Here is a 20,512-nt window from a genome sequence, read left to right as displayed (position 1 = left end):
CTGACTTCCTGCCAAATCACATGGCTTTTCACAGTTCCTTATTCTCCTTGCAGCTTTTGACTGCTGCCCATTTTCTCCTTAAACCACCTTCTATGACTTCACACCACTGCCAAGATTGCCCTTGAGGATCTGTTTCAGATTCCTCATTGCCTTGAGTCATTTAACCTACCCACCATCACCATAAATATATTCCCTTGTACAATTTTGGGTTGTCTTGCTATGTGTTAGCAATTAACAAAAAATCTTATCCCATGAAATACCGCTGTAGAAGCAAGAATTTCTTTAAAAAAATAAATTCTTCAAATTTAATACCACTGTAGGTTAATTAAGATGCAAGTTTCTCCACTAATCCCCTAGGTCTGGCATAGACTGAGTAAACCAGCCTTTTCTCTCATCACTTCAGACTTCATTACTAATATACCTTTCTTTTTTATTTGTTTGCTCATACCAAAAGGGTTTTTTTCTTCTTATTGTCGTTTATTAATTTTCAAGCATTGCTGTCCTCTCCCTGATTCCCTACTTCCCTCTATATTTCCAAGAGTCCCTAGGGAAAGTGGGTGGAGGAGGGAGCCAATATGTGGGGCTGTGGCCTTGTAGCTCAGTTAGCCTCAAATTTATTTTTAAATTTACTCAAGATTATCTGAGGACATATATATGTATATATTAGTGCCAAAATATGTGCGTGCGCGGGTTCACACCTTTTCAAGGGCCATTAGGTTCTCGTGAAAACATGGGGTGAGGATGGGAGGGTCAAACACATTTCTTACGACGATACTTGGAGCGTAGCCAGCCTCAGGAGCGCAGATGGTATTACAGAAAGTTGTGCGTAGCGGTGGAAAGCCCGGGAGTCTCCTCCGTGACCTTGGCCAAGTCACAGAAACTTTGGGTTTATTCCCTGAAAAATGGGGATAACCGTACTGGCTTATCGAAAGAGTAAACGAAATAATGTAAGTAAAAGTACTCTGAGAAAAATAATGCTGGTTTCTTTGAACGGGGATCCCAAGCAGCTGGATTCCCATCCGTCGGTATTTCGCTCTTCCCCGCAGTCCAAGAGCTACCTCTCTGGAAGCCTGAGGCGCGGGCCTCGGCTCGTCTCCATGGCAACGTCTCCGGCATCCCGAGCCCCGCCCCCCCCACCCGCCGCGAGGACCGGAAGCAGCGTCCTGTTGGGCGCTTCCCCGGCTTCTCCCCCAAAACGCGGGGTCGTCCTTCCTAGGCCGGAGGTGAGAGTTGAGGTCTCTTCGCTCTGCTAGGTCTCTGGGAGAAGCGACCGGCACACGGGGGGATGGGGAAGGGATGGCCGCCGGCCTGGGGCCACCTCACGGGAGCCCCACCACCACTACTAGCACGCGCCCGCGCACCCCCTCTTCATACCCCTCCCCGCCCCCACCCCGGCTACCTCTTCCTCACGCCTCCGGCGCTTCCCCGCGGCCTCCACCTCGTCCCCGCACCTCCTGGCCTCTTACAACGCGTGCGTGCACCCCCTCTCCTTGTCCGGGTACCCTGCGGCGCCTGACCCCCGCCCCCGAAGCCGACCTCCTCCCATCACCCTCCGCGCGCTTACCTGACCTCCCGCGCACCCTCCCCCCGCGCCCATTCTCCTCGTGTGGTCTCGCGGAGTCGGGTCCCCATCCGGGAGCGGCGCCGTGTGGTGGAGGAAGGTGTCCCGGGACCGTCGGGAGCAGGCTCAGTAGAGGAGGTATTTCCAAGGGAGAGTCGGTCCCCTTGGGAAAGACCCCCGGATCTGGGACTCTGGGCGAAACCTCCCCTCCAGGGACCGGGTTCGATACGGACCCTCGCGCGGTGTTGGGGGTTTGGTCTCTTGCGTGGAACTGAGAGCAATTGTGGACCCGGCACAGACTGCGCTCCTGGTGCGGGAGACGCAAAGTGCGTCCCGGTGGCCACTCCTGCGACTTCCAGAGGATGCTTTAGCTTAGGGGCCCTCTGTGTAACTCCCTTAGACGGCTCCAGACACGTGGCCTCAAACCCCACCTGTCGCTCCGGTCTCGATCCCAGATTCGGTTCCGGCTCAGGATCATATGGGTCTGCTGCCTTTCTTTGCGCTGGGACCCCGGCCACCGGCTCTGGACCGCGCAGCACCGTAGAAGGTGTGGATGGCCTGAACTCAGACCCCAGCCCTGCTCCTTTACCTTTGGTCTCGTTACCTGAGCTTGCCCTGGCGGGTTCCTCAACGTGGGGATGAAAAGAACCTTACAGGGCTTTTGTGGGGATTTAAATGAGTTTATATTTATTAAGATCCCTAAACGAGTGCTTAGCACATAGTAAATTCTCTGCGTTTCAGTTGTGGAGCACTGTATAAAGTTGTGTCATTTATTTGGTAACCTTGTCTTTCCCGGGCTAGAATATAAGCTTTATGCAGCCGCAGGCTTTGTTCGGGTCACCGCCATATCTTCAGTGCCTAGAAGAGTTCTCGGTGAAGTGGGGAAAAAAATGGTAGAGAGGAAAAATAGGGGCACATATAACAGTTTAAATTAGCTGTCAGTTACTAGTGATACATATACTAAAATGCTACTAAGGAAAACGTCTTCCCACCCCCTTCCTGCTAACAAGCTAGCGATACTTGGAGAAATTGTTGCCCCCATACATCACTATGTTGCTGGTGACACTGTGATTTGATACAGCGTTTTCTATAATCTATTTGATAATACATAGCAAGATATTTGTCCCTTTTGCTTCGACCCCAGTAAGTCAAGTCCTTGGGACATCTTTGAAGGAAATAATTTGAAAGGAGAAAAATAGTATATTTTCTGAAAATGTGCTTCCTAGCATTGTTTATAATAGTAAAAATTAGAAACAGCCTAAATATTCTACAGTAAAGAGATAATTAAGTAAATAATATGGATGTCACAGATGAGCAGTAGACATGGACATGAAAAAATGGAAATACATTAAGATGGAGGAATATGCTTTTTTCTTTTGAATGGTCCCTTTAATGCCAAAGTAATATTGTTTTAAAAATTAGTAAGCATCGAAAAAAAAATCTATGCAAAAGTACTTCTCTCGTGAGACTGTTCCTTAGAGCTCCTTGCAGCAGTCTAGAAAAAATTAACTGGCTCTTCGAGGCTGACCCAGAGTCATAACTTTCCTCAGCCTTCCCTTATTTCTGTTCTCCAGGAGCTCCTCTGCAACACTGGCTGAACTCTTATTGTGATATTTAGTCAGCCTCACGTGCATGATTTTCAGAATAAATTGCAAATTACTCATGTATATAAATTAATGCCTCTGAGCTCTTTGATTCTCTTAGAGAAGGAAGTGTTCTTTGAAAGCATGGTTTATGTTAAGATTAAGGGCAGCACTTTCTGTACAGTCTTTATGTTTCTAATCTTAGTTGTATCCTTCTAAGAAGCATTTGTCTCTGTCTTGTTTCCACTCGTCTCTTTAATCATATTTAGGAGTGTCCATAAGGAGAGTTTCACCTTCTTGAAGATTAAAGCCCAGCGGTTCTGAGCTATTCCTAGTCCAAATGTCTGCAAAATTGAGAGAGACATCAAAACTCCTTCCACAAACTTCAGGGGACCCTGACTGCATTCTGGTAATGAAGGTGGAAGAGGGAGGGCAGGCCTCTAATATGGTCTCCAGCCGCCACTGGAGCAGCTACTACAGCTCAGAGACCTACCGCCAGCGGTTCAGGCAGTTTGACTACCAAGAGTCATCTGGGCCCCGGGAGGCTCTGAGCCGGCTCCGCGAGCTGTGCTGTCAGTGGCTGAGGCCAGAGGTGCATAGCAAGGAGCAGATCCTGGAGCTGCTGGTGCTGGAGCAGTTCCTGGCCATGTTGCCTGAGGAGCTGCAGGCCTGGTTTGAAGAGAACCGACCAGAGAGTGGAGAGGAAGCCGTGGTGATGCTGGAGGAGCTGGAGAAAGAGCATGACAGGGCGGCTGAACAGGTGAGAAGGGGCTGTGGGCATGAGGGACAAGGCTGAGTCAGGAGCTCTGGCACATCACTGGGGTTAGAGCTCCCAAATTGTACTCCCACTCAGCACAACTAAATGTAGAGTGTGGTGAGTGGACTCCCAGCTGTGCCAGAAAACAGAATGCGCCTCTGCCTTTTTCCTCCCTTTTCCTGTGTCCCAGGATAGTTTCTTCTCTGTTATTTTATCTTCAAGTTCCAACCTGATTCCCTTCTTCAGCCTCAGTTAGTACCAAACTGTTTCTAGGTCTCTCTTGGACGAAATGAGGACATGCTTGCAAAGAAGCTATCAACTTGTGAAATCACTCAGGAGACACCACGTAGCCAGCTTAAGCCCACAAAAAAGCAACTGCAGTGGGCATCGAAGGAGCATCACACCTTAAGACAAAATGGTGAGGGGCAGGGTTCAGGTCATGGTTGGGGGGTGGGAAGGTGGCCTCTCAGCCCACCCATCACACACATCTAGGCTGCTTTCTGTAAGAGGTCTCCAATCTCCCCTCCTGCCTCCTGTTCCTGTGGGAACTTCCACCATTATATATCCTGCCAGTGCACTTTCTCAGTATTTTGTCCTCATTTCCTTCTCAGAGATTCTTATAATATCGTTCAGATTTTTGAATCCTTGACATCATCTCCATCCGGATTTTCAAACCTTTTTTTAAGCAGCATGGCCCTCTTCTCAATGAAATTTTATGCGGAGTTGCAATATATTAAACAGATGAAAACACAGCTACTCTGACTAAAGCAGGAACAAGCAGTGTCGTCCCACCTCTTCCGCCATCAGGCAGTCCCTGAGGCCCTTTTGAGGGACTCCCAAGGTCACGGTCTAAAGACTGATTCATTTATTTTTATAACTTTTGTTTATTGATACTCTTGTACTAAATCTTGCTTATTGCTACCCACTACCACATTTAATTCCTCTCCTTCAGTTGCTCCTCTGCTTCTCCAATAATTCCTCATCTTAGGCCCTTTCTTTTCTTCCAGACTTTCCTCAGTTTCTAATGTATCTTTTTACCCCTACCCACCATTCTACCTTTTGCACAGAGCTTTTCATCTTTTTTTTTTTTAGAGCTTTTCATCTTTATAGTTGCCCACCTCATCAGTATATAAATCTCTTTCACCTTTTGATCTTCTCAGTGTTTTCTGCCTTACCCTCTCCATCCTCCACATTGTGATGCTATATTTCAAACATGCCAGCTAAAAAATAGTCTATATATATTTCATTTGGATCATTCTATTTCGTTTTCCTTCCTTCTGGACAGAGAACTGGTTACATTTGCTTTTCCATGTATTATTTCAGATAGAGACACCGGAACTATAAATGTGAAATCAGCTTCAAGGCGAAAGACTTCTTCAGGCAAAGAACTGCATCACAAAGTTTCTAACACTCTTCAAATGAATGCTTCCCAGAGTTTCACATTTAGAGGAACCTGTGAACAAGATAGAAAGTTTGAAAGAAGACAGGGAAACCGTACTCGAAAAAAACAACACAAGTGTAATGAATGTGGGAAAGTCTTTACTCAGAGCTCAGCCCTTAATCTACATCAGAGGATCCACAGTGGAGAGAAACCTTATACATGTGATGTGTGTGCAAAGGCTTTCAGCCGAAGTGCAATCCTGATTCAACATCGAAGAACCCACACTGGGGAGAAACCCTTCAAATGTCATGATTGTGGGAAAGCCTTTAGTCAGAGCTCGAATCTTTTCAGACATAGGAAAAAACATACTAGAGAGAAAGTCCCATCAGTGCTGTGAGGGAGTCAAACCATTTATTGAGAACTTTTTCAACAGGGGAGCAGACACAAGGCACCAATACTCCTTTAGCATAAATCGGTAGTTTCAGTGGGCACCAATTTCCTTTGAAAGGTTGTAAAAGCCACAGGAGAGAATGTAGAATATTTTCTGTCAGCATTGTTTGGTTTTCTGTACAGTGTCAGTTCAGACGATTGAGATTCTAAAGCTTAAATCGGATTTCCATCCCTAGTGCAACTCTTGAAAAGATACTCTCAGACATGTTCTACTGTTTCCATTATTAACACAAATAATGAACTAGTATGTTCCTTTTTAGACAAGTACATTTTCCCTGTTGAGAAGGAGTGTGTGAGTTAGTATATAAGTGGGTATTCTCCATTTCATTATTTGCACATTGGAGTTACTAGACCAAAGATTAAATCAGTTTTTTAAAAAAATTTCCTGGAAATTCTCTGGCAGTCCAGTGGTTAGGACTCCACACTTTCACTGCTGCAGGCCTGGATTCAGTCCCTCATCAGGGAACTAATATCCTCCAAGTCACGTGGCGTGGCCAAAAATAATAATAATAAAATATAATAAATTTCCTGTTTTATTTTCTGTTACCAGATTCAAAATATGAGAATAAGATTGAGGAGACCCAAAAGAATATGTACCTCAAGACCTAAGCTGAAATGTCCAGGGTCATTGTTAGGAAGCAGGTGAGTAAAGGGACTTTACTCGTCTCTTACAAAAACCTGAGAACCTACATACTGTTTTGTTTCAATTTTTAAAATTGAGGTTTAGTTGATGTATAATATCATCTATACATACTGTTGATGATACTAAGTAATTTCCTGTGTAGGAAAAAAAAATTATCTCCTTTACAATTTATATTGGAAATATCTCAGTGAAAGCATTAAGATTTGCTCTACGTGTCTTTAGGAAGTGGCCTAAATATGATGAGTGTTCTAATAATGAACAGTTATCTGTGGGTGCTTATATAAAGTTGATGATCACCTTAACATAAAGTAATAAGGAAGATGAAGAAAAGACTGTCCAAATGAGACTGATGTTACCTGGTAAGTGCAGCACATAATGGAGAACTGTACTTACCTGGAAATGGGAACCCTTAACAGCTGGTGACTATCCTTCAGAGTTCTTCATGGCCTCTGTTCTGGCATAAATCATCTGTGAACATGTTTCAGGCATCCCAGGACAACCTTTTCAGGGTCTTATGCATTCTTAGTAAATGAGTTTCTAGACAATTTATCATGATGTTAAGACCTTGGATTTTGATACTCTTGTGCAAATGAGAAAATCACTAAAGTTCAATTTAAAGAGTCCATTGAGTTTAACCCACATTTAATTCAATCAGATTCTCTTGTTTAAAAAGTAAATGACTGGTATTTTTTTTAAGTATTCTGACAATATATAACATAATGTCCCCCTTTCCAGGGATTCTTAATAAAACTCTGTATGTATTACAAGAATACATGGATTGTCGTGTCTCCCATGGTGCCACCGTTACCCAATATGGAGGCAACCATGAGAAATGAAAGTCCTTAGAAGGAGAAGGGAGGATAGGCCTCATGGTGAACTTTGTACCTCATGAAGGGTAAACATTTCATTATCAGAAAATCCAGTCATATCTAGTGCTTGGAGTAACTCCTGAGACAAATGTGGGATTACATGCTCTGCTTAGTTGGAATATTGATAAATATTAGATTAGTAAGGGGAGAGGAGAATACAAATTTTAATTTTAGAATTTTCTGATAGTGATTATACTTTGTAGCTCTAGTAAATATGAATAAGTATTGAGTTTTGTACATTTTCATTTATTAAAAATGTAGGAGTCTTTTTATTGGGGTCTCATTCTTTTTGTAATTAAAGAGAGGAACAAGCCATCTGTTAAAGCAGCAAATGCCTCAAAAGATACATGTATTGTGAATTACTGCTTAATCATGGAAAGAGTTTTTTGGGTACTATGTGAATAAAATGACAGAATCTAAATCAAATATTCTGAGGGAAGCGTCTTTCTTCACTTGCTTCTGCCATAAACTTTGCAAGATTACATTGTCTTCAGTGTGAATAATCTGAACTTCTCCACCAGACAGTGATGTGAATCATATCATCTTAGAATAACAAATCTTTAAAGGGTGTCGCTGAGTACTCTAAGTTATCTTGCACTTACACAGGTCTCCTAATAAGTAGAAGGTGCTAGTTTATCTAACTGGAGAATTAATATGACTTGGTATAACCTTGATAAAATTAGCATATTAGCACCCCATCAAATTCATTAATTTCCACAGATAGTAAATACTCCAAAATGAAATTGGTGTTTTTTAAATGAATTTCACTTCATCTGAGCCTTTATTATTATCTCTAATCCTATGTTCCCTCTTTTTCTCCCATTCTCTTCAGAGACCAGGTCAGATGTTTGTCACTGTCCTTGAAACTTCCTGTATCAGGAATGCTTCTGGATACAAAATCCACCTTTGGTGGCTTAAACAAATTAGACTTTGCAACCAGAAATCTGGAGGCGAGTTGCTGCTGGCTGTCAATCGGCAGCTGAACAATGACTTGTCTGGCTGCTGTCTCTGCACTTCTTTGGGCCTTTCCTTCATACTTATTTTCTCAGATATGCAAGAGAGCTGTCTCAGCTCTGGGAATGGCATTTGGGGTCAAGTAAGAGAGGAAGAGGGACTCCAGCCATGGCCATGTCCTCTACTAGGAAAAGGGAAAGCTTTCCAAGAAACCCTAGCAAAATTCTGCTTATGTTTCCTTGTTGCAGGTGTGTCTAGTAAAGCCAGTGTTTTCAACTCCTAGAGGGAAAGCAGCAGGGCAGATGGGGATTGGGAACCACACTGAGTCAGCCAACAGTGTTTGCCATACTCCTTCTTGGCCACTTTCCTTTTCATGAGCAGATGGCTATGATTTTGCCTCCTTTATTATCAATAAAAAAAAAAAAAAGATGAGAACTCCACCAAGTTTGTCAACTTATCTACATCTCACCCATCATTTCCTCTCCCCTTCCTTTCAGAATGAAAGAGGGGTCTCTCTTCTCTGGTCCCTCAGCACTCCTTCCCACCTCTGAAGGATGTTGGCTGCCATCAGTTATTCTCTTTTTTATTCATCCTTTTGCTTTCCTTCAGGATCCATCTCTTCAACATTCAAATATGCTGATGTGACTTTTCTAGCATATTCTTAAAAATTCAAGATGGTGGCTAATCCCTGAGTCGGGGGGAGCAAAATGGCCCTTAGTTTTGCCTCCTTCCTATGCATCCATCTCTTTCAAACACAGTGATCTTTCTAAAACATAAATTTGATCATGTACCCTCCTTGCTTAAAACACAAGCCACCCATTGCTTTTTTCCCCCCCTTTGGCCAAGCCGCAAGTCTTGCAGTATCTTAGTTCCCCCACCGGGATTGAACCTGGGCCCTCAGCAGTGAAAGCATGGAGTCCTAACCACTGGACCGCCAGGGATTTCCCCCCATTGCTTTTAATATAAAATCAGAACTCCTAAACAAGGTTTTTGAGGCTTTTCATGATGTGACCACAGTTTACCATTTCAGCTTTCTCTTTTGTTACTGCCTCCTTAATACTCTATGCCAAGGACATTCTGAATTAGAAGTCCTCCTGCCTCTGGGCCTTTGTATGTGTTCCTTTTAAACTCTTATCCAGCTTCTGCACTTTATCTTAACTCCTGTGTATTCTTCAGGTTTTAGCTTAAATGCCACTTCTTCCAGGAAGCCTACTGTAACATCCTAAGAATAGGTTGGGACCACCTCCACACCTTTCTGTTGATTCCATAGTAATCTGTTCTCACCCTGGCATTACATTTATCACATGAAATACGGTATTTTTAAAATATCAAACTACAGTCGGCCATAAAAAAGAACAAAATAATGTCATTTGCAGCAACATGGATGGACCTGGAGATTGTCATAGTGAAGTAAGTCAGAGAAAGGCAAATATCATATGCTGCTTATATGTGGAATCTAAAAAAAAAAAAAAATGGTACAGTTGAATTTATTTACAGAAGTAGAGTCACAGATGTAGAACTTATGGTTACCAGGGGGGAAGTGTCAGGGGAGGGATAAATTGGGAGATTGGGACTGACATATACACACTACTATATATAAAATAGATAACTAATAAGGACTTACTGTATAGCACAGGGAACTCTACTCAGGACTCTGTAATGACCTATACGGGAAAAGAATCTAAAAAAGAGTAGATATATGTATATGTATAACTGATTCACTTTGCTGTACAGCTGAAACTAACACAGCATTGTAAATCAACTATACTCCGATAATTTTTTTTTTTTTTTTTTTTGCGGTACACGGGCCTCTCACTGTTGTGGCCTCTCCTGTTGCGGAGCACAGGCTCCGGACGTGCAGGCTCAGTGGCCATAGGCTCACGGGCCTAGCCGCTCTGCAGCATGTGGGATCTTCCTGGACCAGGGCACTAACCCGTGTCCCCTGCATCGGCAGGCAGACTCTCAACCACTGCGCCACCAGGGAAAACCGCTCCAATAATTTTTAAAAGATAAAATATCAAACTGCAAATATGGCCCAAGGAAGAGGAGGAATGATACTTTGAGAAGAAAGAAGTCACGGAATAGTAAAAGAAAAAAAAAGCCCTCCTGATCCTGGGAATGGTGAGACAAAGAGAAGGTCAGACACAGGTGACGTTTCACCTCTGCAGAAATCCTGGAGGGGGTTGGGAGAGAACTTGAAAGGGGAGAAAGCTGGGCTTACTTGTCATTGAGTGCATTGGGGTGCATTGGGAAACAATTGCTCAACAGACTTCCTGTGCTCCAACACTGGACTATTGTAAAAATGGCAATACAGAGTTAGTGAAGAGTCTACCAGCTACCATGTGATTTCGAAAATATGTAGACGTTCCCCCTACCTGATGGGGACCTTGGAAAGGAGCTGGTTGAACCACCTGGAGAATTGGGATCATTGGACAAAGTAACTTTGTGGAACTTGTGGCCAGAACTGTGAGTCTCAGCTACACCTTAGAGGGGTGGCTAGAGCCAAGGTGGAGGCAAATCATGAAGGAAGGGATACTGGCCTCCTGCCTCACCAGAACAGATCACTTAACTGCTGCAGGTTTGGTGAGCAAGCACCTCAGACTAGCTGCCCAGAATAGAAACCAGAGAGGCTCAGGAGGATGGCAAGGCCATCTGAGACCCAATCCACAGCACCACCTCACCACAGGGAATAGAAACTCTCTTCCCAGACATCTAGATGGCAGAGAAGGGCAGAGGGAGAAATAGCCGTGATAGGGAGTTGAACTTAAAATGGACTGAATAATTTAATTCAACTCTTTCATCACTACCACTCCCCACTCAATGGGGTGGGAATTCAAGAAGCAAAAACATCAGTTACAAAAAATAAGCTCCACTTTTCTTTTCAATGTGGTAGCTTTTTATCCACTAAATTGATACTATATCTACTCCTGTATTGACCTCACTATGCTATGTTTCTCCAGAGCATGAGCTGCCTCATTCACATGTTTCTCAAGCATCAGGCACAGTACATGCCCATAACAGGCACTCAAATATTTGTGAAATGAAAATATTTGCAAATCTTAAATGTGATGATATCCAGAATATGTAAAGAACGCCTATAATTCAACAGGAAAAAAAACAAAACTCAACCCATTTCAAAAATGGGCAAAAGACATGAATAGACATTTCTCCAAAGAAAATATATAAATGGCCAGTAAGTACAGGAAAAGATGTTCAGTATCACTAATCATTTGGGAAATGCAAATCAACACCTCAGTGATATACCACCTCACACCCATCATGCTGGCTGATTAAAAATACAAAAAATAACAAGTGTTGGCAAGGATGTGGAGAAACTGGAACCCTTGTGCACTGCTGATGGGAATGTAAAATGGTACAGCCACTGTGGAAAACAGTTTGGTGGTTCCTCAAAAAGCTAAACATAGAATTACCACATGGTATGGCAATTCCACTCCTGGTATATACCCCAAAGAATTGAAAGCATGGACTCAAACCAATACTTGTACACTCATGTTCATAGCAGCATTATTTACAACAGCCAAAAAGTGGAAACAACCCACGTGTTCATCAATAAATCAATGGGTAAGCAAAAATATGGTATACACATACAATTGGAATATCATTTAACGTTAAAAAGCAATGAAATTCTGATACGGGTATCCCCCGCTTTTCAAAAGTTCACTTTACACCACTTCGCTTTTACGAAAGACCTACATTAGTACAGGTTTTTCCCACTATCTGAAAGTAGAGTGTTCCTATGAAACTTTTCATAAGCCGAAATGGTATAAAGCAAAGAAGCAGTTACCGTAGACACAGCTCTAAGCTATGGCGGTTTCATGCTGAGATGCTGAGAGTCGTTCTCCAGGAAGGAGCTTGGCAGTGCCACTCTAGCTGCTTGGGCTGCTTGCTGCCTCTGTAACAGCTTGCCACCAAAACAAAGGCTGAATGCTATCATTGCTTTTTGCCTTTTTCCTTAAAAGTGAAAATCCTCCTCAGATTTATTTCAGTTAGTGAAAACAGGTACAGGTATCCTCTGCTTTTTGAAAGTTTGCTTTCCATCACTTCACTTTTATGAAAGACCTACATTAGTACCTATTTAACGGTCTGTAATAGAGGCAGTATGCTCCCCAAACGGCAAGACTGGCACAGCCAAGCTCCTTCCCTGGAACTACACCAAGCATCTCAGCATCAAGCTGCCATAGCTTTGAACTGTGTCTGTGAGCATATGTGCTTTATCTTGATTTATTTCACGTATCCGTCAGCAAGATGTAAAGTAATCGATTCTTTGCTTTACACCATTTCGGCTTCCGAAAGGTTTCAGAGAAACTCCCTGCTATGGGATAGCAGAGGAAACTTGTACATGCTACAACATGAATGAACCTTGAAAACATGCTAAGTGAAATAAGCCAGACAAAAAAGGATGAATATTGTATGATTCTACTTACATGAGGTATCTAGAATAGGCAGATTCATAGAGACAAAGTAGAATAGTGGTTACCAGGGCTGGGGGGAGAGAGGAATGAGGAGTTGTTTAATGGGTACAGAGATTCTGTTTAGGGTGATAAAAAAGTTCTGGAAATGGATAATTGTGATGGCTGTACAACATTATAAATGTACTTAATGCCACTGAATTGTACACTTAAAAATGGTTAAAATGGTAAACTTTATGTATATTTTACCACAAGAGCATTGGAGGAAACAAAAAGGAAATCACTTTTCTATAATCCTGTCCTAATAACATTTATATTCTAGTAAAAAAAAAAGGAATAATAATAATAAGAAACTCTATGGAATGCTGAAAAGCAGAAGATCTGGAAGATAAAATCCAGACGAGTGTTTGGTGAAGGGACTAACAAATAATTTTCTCTTTGCCACTAACACTTAGGACAGGCAATGATGAGACTATCCCAGCAGCCCTAAAAGAAGATTTGAAAGGACTATATGGGCTACAAATCCTGGATGGCTAGTAAATAATATTAAAATTAGTTATAATTTCCATCTTGGATTCAATGTATTTCCTTATATAAAGCCATATGCTAAGTTAATTACTTTATTGATTCCTGAAATTTTAAGCTAATGGATGTATCTTACTAGCTGGCTCTCTTAATCATACTTGTGTTTGAATGTAGCTCAGATTAACTGGTTTGTCTTCAAATGAAGGATTATTTTTATTCAAAGACTACAAAGACATTGAGTGGCAGCTAAACTAAGGAACTCTACTGTCAGAGCTAATGATCAGCCAGGTAGACATCTGCAGTCTTTTCCTATGCAGCTTTGCTGGCTCCAGTCTTTTGAAGAAGGAGTTGTCAGGATTCTAGGTAGAATATCTCCAGCTGGACATGTCAGTGAGGCTGCATCAGAACTGAGTTAGTCCATTAAATTTTACTTTTGATTCATTGCCTATTAGCAGTCTTGTCACCTAGGTGTTTTACAGTTTGATTTTTTAAAATATTCATTGAACCCCAAATGATTACTCTAAGCCAATTATGATAATCCGATTCCACTTGCAAGTAATTTTGATTTAGGAACAGGCATATCACTCAATTTGGACCAATGAGACATTAGGGGAAGCCCGCTGCATGGCTTCTGGAAAAGTTTGCTTTCTTCTAAAAAAGAGACATAGGGACTTCCTTGGCAGTCCAGTGGTTAAGGCTCTGCACTTCCACTGCAGGGGGCGAGGGTTTAATCCCTGGTTGGAGAACCAAAATCCCACATGCTGCGCAGCGCGGTCAAAAAAAAAAAGAGAGACATGAAGAAGAGATGATGCTTTTCTATCTCCAGATGTTGTTGTGACTGATTATGACAGCAGGCAGTGCTGCAACAGCTGGAAGATGAAGCAGACCCATGTGGAGGAAGGAGCCAAGAGTACTACAGACAAACAGGACTGAAGCCCTGAGGTAACAAGTTTTTTTTTTTTTCCTGAGGTACCATTCCTTTAAATACTTATATTAGAAGAGACAAAAGACTTAAAATCAGTGATCTGATTATCTACCTTAAGAAGCCAGGAAATGGGACTTCCCTGATGGCGCAGTGGTTAGGAGTCTGCCTGCCAATGCAGGGGACAGAGGTTTGATCCCTGGTCCAGGAAGATCCCACATGCCAAGAGGCAAATAGGCCCATGCGCCACAACTGCTGAGCCTGTGCTCTATAGCCCGTGAGCCACAACTACTGAGGCCCTGACGCCTGGAGCCCGTGCTCTGCAACAAGAGAGGCAACTGCAATGAGAAGACCGCGCACCACAATGAAGAGTGGCCCCCGCTCACCGCAACTAGAGAAAGCCCGTGCACAGCAACAAAGACCCAACGCAGCCAAAAATTAATTAAAGAAAAAAAAAAGTAGAAGAAGTCAGGGAAAAAACAAAAGAGCAATTTAAAACTAAAGTAAGCCAAAGGGGGAAAATGATCAGAATAAAAACAGAGGCTCTGGTTCTAGGCAAGATGGAGTAAGTACACTCCAACCTGTCTCTCTCTAAAGAGAGAGTCCCACAGAATCCTGGACAGAAAGCATGGAACTTTCATGCTGAGGACTCCTCAATGTAAATAATAGCAAGCAGACTGGGGAAGAGGACTAGAATTTCAAGTTCCACTGAATTTACCCTTTTTCCCTTTTGGTATCACCTGGCCTGGACTCAAAGGGAGCCTGAAACCCTGAAGTGCACAAAGAGAAGAACTCCAAGAGAGGTGTTCTGTGTCTGGCCCAAGGGATGGGAAAGGGGCTTCTAAGGGTCCAGGAAATAGGGGAAATCCCGCATCTTTTTTTTTTCCTTCAACTTCTCTCCCTATGGCAGTGGCAGTGGCAGCAGCAGCAGCACAGCAATGGCAGGGGTCACAGGGAAGTCACCTTCAACTAAGAGAGAGGGGAACTCTTCACTCTGATCAGAGGAGCTTTGGTCCCAAGAGCATGGTGCCAATCCCCATTACTTTTATTCTCTTGGTGTCCTATCACTCCTTTCACCAGGATGCAGATGTAGTTGAGAGGAGTAAATATCAGAGCAAGGAAAATAAAACCCCAGCTTTCTAGCTGGAAGACTGGTAAGGGAGGCCTCAAGGAGTGAGAAAGTGTTGCATTTGTTGCAGAGACTAGAGAGATAAAGAGTAATTCCCACAAGTAGTGTATGAACTCCTCTGCTCACCTCTAAACTATGCATGCATGGATCTGACCCTAAACATCAGAGCACAGGCATTGTGAACTGAGCTACGGGGCAGACTACCGCCCAGAATCCAGACTGGCCACTGAGTGGCATACACATAGGACTAGAAATGTTTGGAAACTGAACTGACTTTGGAAAGCCCAAACAATGCAGATCAGACCTTGTAACCTGACCCTAACAAGGGCAGCTCCTTGCTAAAACAAACAAACAAGTCAACCTTCAACTTAGGGTTTAAATGATACCCAGAATCTGATAACATAATATTCAAAATGTGCAGTATACAATGCAAAATTGTTAAGCACAGGAAGAACCAGACTATCTCAATTTGCAAAGAGAAAGAAAATCAAATTATATCAAGGCCTAGATGACATAGATTTTAGAGTTATCAGAAAAAGACCTTAATCAGATATTATAACCCTGCTTAGGAAGTAAGGGTGAATGAATGGAAAGACAGGAAACATCAGCAAAGAAACAGAAGGTATAAAGAAGACCCAAATGGAAATTTTAGTGCTGAAAAATACAACCAAAATAAAATATTCACTTGATGAGCTTAATGGAACAATGTAGATGACAGAGGAAATAGCTATAGATCAGTAAAAATCATCCAATTTAAACAACACAGAGAATAAAAGATTGAAAAACAGGAAAAAAAACCAGACAGTATAAAAAAAGAAACCACAATCCAAAATCCTTAAGGAACACAGGCACAAAATTCCTCAACAAAATATTATCAAACTGAATCCAGCAATGTGTAAAAAGAATAAAACACCTGGACCAAGTGGGGTTTATCCCAGGACTATAAGGTTGACTCAGTATTCAAAATCAAAGAAACACACCAGATTAGTAGTTGCAAAGAGAAAACACCACATGGCCATATCAATTAATGCAGAAAGAGTGTTTGACAAAATTCACCACCCACTGATAAGAAAAAATAGGAACTTCCTCAAACTCATAAAGGACATCTATTAAAAAGCTAGAATTCACTACAAACCTATTAGAATGGCCAAAACCTGGAACACCAACAACACCAAATGCTGATGAGGATATGGAGCAACAGGAACTCTCACTCATTGGTGGTGGGAATGCAAAATTGTACAGATACATTGGAAGACAGTTCGGTAGTTTCTTACAGAACTAAACATACTCTCTTGCAAATGATATGACCGATAAGGGGTAAATATCCAAAATACATAAACAACTCATAGAACTCAACATCAAAAAAACAAACAACCCGTTTTAAAAATGGGCAGAAGACCTGAACAGACATTTTCCCGAAGAGGACATTCAGTTGGCCAACAGGCACATGAAAAAAATGCTCAATATCGTTAATCATCAGGGAAATGCAAATTAAAACCACAATGAGATATCACCTCACACCTGTCAGAATGGCTATCATCAAATAGAACACAAATAACAAATGCTGGCCAGGAGGTGGATAAAAGGGGAACCTTGTACACTATTGATGGGAGTGCAGATTGGTGCAGCCACTGTGGAAAACAGTATGGAGATTTCTCAAAAAACTAAAAATAGAACTACCATATGACCCAGCAATTCCAGTTGTGGGTATGTATCCAAAAAAAAAGAAAATATTAATTCGAAAAGATAATTGCAGTATATCCAGACAATGGAATACTATTTGGGGCTAAAAAAGAGATGAGCTGTCAAGACAAGAAAAGGCATGGAGAAACGTTAAATACATATTACTAAGTGAAAGAAGCCAACCTGAAAAGACTATATACAGTATGATTCCAACTGTATGACATTCTGGAAAAGGCAAAACTATGGAGACAGTAAAAAGTTGCCAGGGGTGGGGGAGAGTAGAGAGATGAATAGCCAGAGCACAGAGGATTTCAGGGCAATGAAAATACTCTTTATGATATTATAATGATGGTTATATGACATTATACATTTGTCCAAACCCATAGAATGTACAACACCAAGCGTGAACCCTAAGGTAGACTATGGACTTTGGGAGATTATGATGTGTCAATGTAGGTTCATCCTTGGTTTAAAAAAAAAAAAAAATATATATATATATATATATATATATATATACCTATATATATATATACCATTCTGGTGAGTGATGTTGGTAATGAGAGAGGCTATGCATGTGTAGGGGCAGGGGATATCTTTTTCTCAATTTTGTTGTAAACCTAAAACTGCTCCAAAAATAGTCTTTACATAAAGCAAAAAAACCAAACCAAACAAACAAAAACCTCTAGAATTAAGATCATACTTAATTGTGAAAGACTGAATAGTTTTTCCCCTAAGAGATATCTAGTCTCTCCTCTCCTACTCAGTATTGAATTGGAAGTCCTAGACAGTACAATAAGGCAAAGAAAAAGAAATCGAAATAATACAGATTGGAAATTAAATAAATTTTCCCTATTCACAGATAACATGATTATCTCCATAGAAAATTTCACTGACTCTATAAAAACTCTTCAAAATGCTAATGATGGAGTTATGATGGTTAATTTTATGTGTCAGCTTGATTGAGCTAAGGGATGCCCAGATACCTGGTAAAACCTTATTTCTGGGTGTTCCTGTGAAGGTATTTCCAGAAGAGATTAGCATTTGAATCAGTAGATTAAGTAAAGAAGTTCACCCTTGTATTGGGAGTTTGGGATCAGCAGAGGCAAACTATTATATATGGAATGGATAAACAACAAGGTCCTCCTGTACAGCACAGGGAAATATTCAAAATCCTGTGATAAACCATAATGGAAAAGAACATGAAAAAGAATGTACCTATGTAATTGAATCACTTTGCTGTACAACAGAAATTAACACAACATTGTAAGTCAACTACACTTCAATAAAATAAAAAAGAAGTTCACCTTCACCAGTATGGGTGGGCATCATCCAATCTCTTGAGGACCTGAAAAGGCAAAGGATGGGCATATTTGCTCTCTCTGCTTGAACTGAGACATCCATTTTTTCCTGCCTCTCAGACATCAGCCAGAATGAATTACATCTCCAACTTTCCGGATTCCCCAGTTTACAGATAGAAGATTGTGGAACTTCTTAGCCTTCATAACTGTAAGGCAACTTCTAGAACATATCTTAGATAGATAGATACAGATATATGGATATATATCCTGTTGGTTCTGTTTCTCTGGAGAACCTTGACTAATACAGGAATTTATCAAGGTTCTAGGATACAAGTCAATACACAAAAATCAATGATATTTATAAATACAGCTGTGAATAACTGGATATTTTAAAATATCATTTTAAATAGCTCCAAAAATCAGTTAATGCTCACAAATAAATTGAATAAAACATGGGCAGGATCTACACACTGAAATATACAAAATGCTGATGAATAAAATCAAAGAAAATTTAAATGGAGAGATATAATGTGTATCCATGGATTGATAGACTCAATATGATTAACATGCCAGTTGTCCATAAAATTGATCAATAGATTTAAAGCAATTCTGACAGAATTCAGTAGGATATTTTGTGTAGATATAGGCAAGCTAATTCTAAAAGTTTTATGGAATGCTAAATATATATATATATATATATATACCTAAAATAATTTTGAAAAGAAAAACAAAGTTGGAGGACTCACACTACCAGATTTTAAACAATTATTATAAAGTTATAGTAATCAAAGATGTGGTATTGAGATAGACACAGAGATCAATGTAACATATTAGAGAGTTCAGAAAAAGATCCACACAAATATGGCTAACTGATTTTTTTTTTTTTATAAAGATGGAGGGCTTCCTTGGTGGTGCAGTGGTTAAGAATCCACCTGCCAATGCAGAGGACACGGGTTCAAGCCCTGGTCCGGGAAGATTCCATATGCCATGGAGCAACTGAGCCCGTGCGCCACAGGTACTGAGCCTGCCTTCTAGAGCCCTCGAGCCAAAACTACTGAGCCCGTGTGCCACAACTACTGAAGCCTGCATGCCTGGAGCCCGTGCTCCACAACAAGAGAAGCCACCACAATGAGAAGCCTGAGCACTGCAATGAAGAGTAGCCCCTCCTCGCCGCACTAGAGAAAGCCCACGCACAGCAACGAAAACCCAATGCAGCCAAAAATAAATTAAAAAAAAAAAGATGGAAATGCAATGCAATAAAAACAAAACCTTTTTATCAAATAGAACAACTGGACATCTATATGGAAACAGACATATACACAAACTCTCAACCTATAATTCATACCTTATATAAAAATTAATGTAATATAAATCATACATCTAATATTAAATGTAAAAATATAAAACTTTTAGAAGAAAACATGAGAGAATCTTCAGGTCCTGGTGTTAGGAATTCTTAGCTATGGCACCAAAAGGACTAGCCATAAAATTTTAAAATGGATAAATTGGAGTTCATCAAAATTAAACATTTTTCTCTGTGAAACACACTATTAAAAGAATATAGAGATAGATATAATTTTTAATAGTGCTTTTCCAGATTCATACTTTATGTACCAAATATTGATTTTGGCTCAGTATTTCTTTCTTTTTTTCACTTTTTAAAATTCAGTGTATTCAAACTAAAAAAAGCAAAAATCATATATATTAGCTCCAGCTTCTATAACAAAATACTATAAACCGGGTGGCTTAAATAACAGGAATTTAGTTCTTACAGTTCTGGAGGTTGGGAAATCCAAGGTCAAGGTGCCAGCTGATTTGGTTCCCAGGTGAGGGCTCTCTTCCTGTCTTGCAGGTGGCCATCTTCTTGCCTTGTCTTCACATGGTGGAGAGACAGAGGAAGCAAACTCTCTACATCTCTTTTTATAAGGGAACTAATCCCATTGTGGAGGCCCCACTCTCATGACCATATCTAACCTAATTACCTCCCAAAGGGCCCATCTTCAAATACCATCACACTGTGGGTTAAGGCTTCAACGTGTGAGTTTGGGAGGCGGGCACAAATATTCAGTCCATAATACTATATGACCCAGCAATTCCACTTCTAGATATTTACTCTAGAGAGATAAAAACTATGGTCACACAAAAGCATGTCCATTAGTATTTATAGTAGCTCTATTCAAAATCACCCAAATCTGGAATCAACCCAAAAGTCCTTCGATGGATGAATGGATAAACAAACTGATATCTACAGTAAAATACTACTCAGCAATAAAATGAAATGCACTATTGAGACATGCAACAACATAGATGAATCTCAAAGGTAGTAT

General features: G+C 41.1%; 1 protein-coding gene and 1 long non-coding RNA gene across 2 annotated transcripts; one reads left to right on the top strand and one right to left on the bottom strand.

Moving 5' to 3' along the window:
• Window positions 1–1,137: 1,137 nt before the first annotated feature.
• On the top strand, window positions 1,138–7,651 carry LOC132436234 (zinc finger protein 396). Its single transcript, XM_060028901.1, has 4 exons — window positions 1,138–1,223; window positions 3,414–3,904; window positions 4,175–4,319; window positions 5,225–7,651. Exons 2-4 carry the CDS (start codon window positions 3,485–3,487, stop codon window positions 5,677–5,679), a joined length of 1,020 nt encoding a protein of 339 aa, XP_059884884.1. The 5' UTR covers window positions 1,138–1,223; window positions 3,414–3,484; the 3' UTR covers window positions 5,680–7,651.
• Window positions 5,265–20,026, bottom strand: LOC132436235 (uncharacterized). Its single transcript, XR_009521748.1, has 3 exons — window positions 19,958–20,026; window positions 18,192–18,232; window positions 5,265–5,354 (listed from the first exon to the last, which is right to left on the bottom strand). It is a non-coding gene; the product is annotated as an uncharacterized lncRNA (long non-coding RNA).
• Between the last annotated feature and the right edge of the window lie 486 nt (window positions 20,027–20,512).

The sequence above is a fragment of the Delphinus delphis genome, chromosome 13, assembly GCF_949987515.2.
Source record: "Delphinus delphis chromosome 13, mDelDel1.2, whole genome shotgun sequence".
Lineage (NCBI taxonomy): Eukaryota > Metazoa > Chordata > Mammalia > Artiodactyla > Delphinidae > Delphinus > Delphinus delphis.
This window is presented reverse-complemented; position numbering and strand designations above follow the sequence as displayed.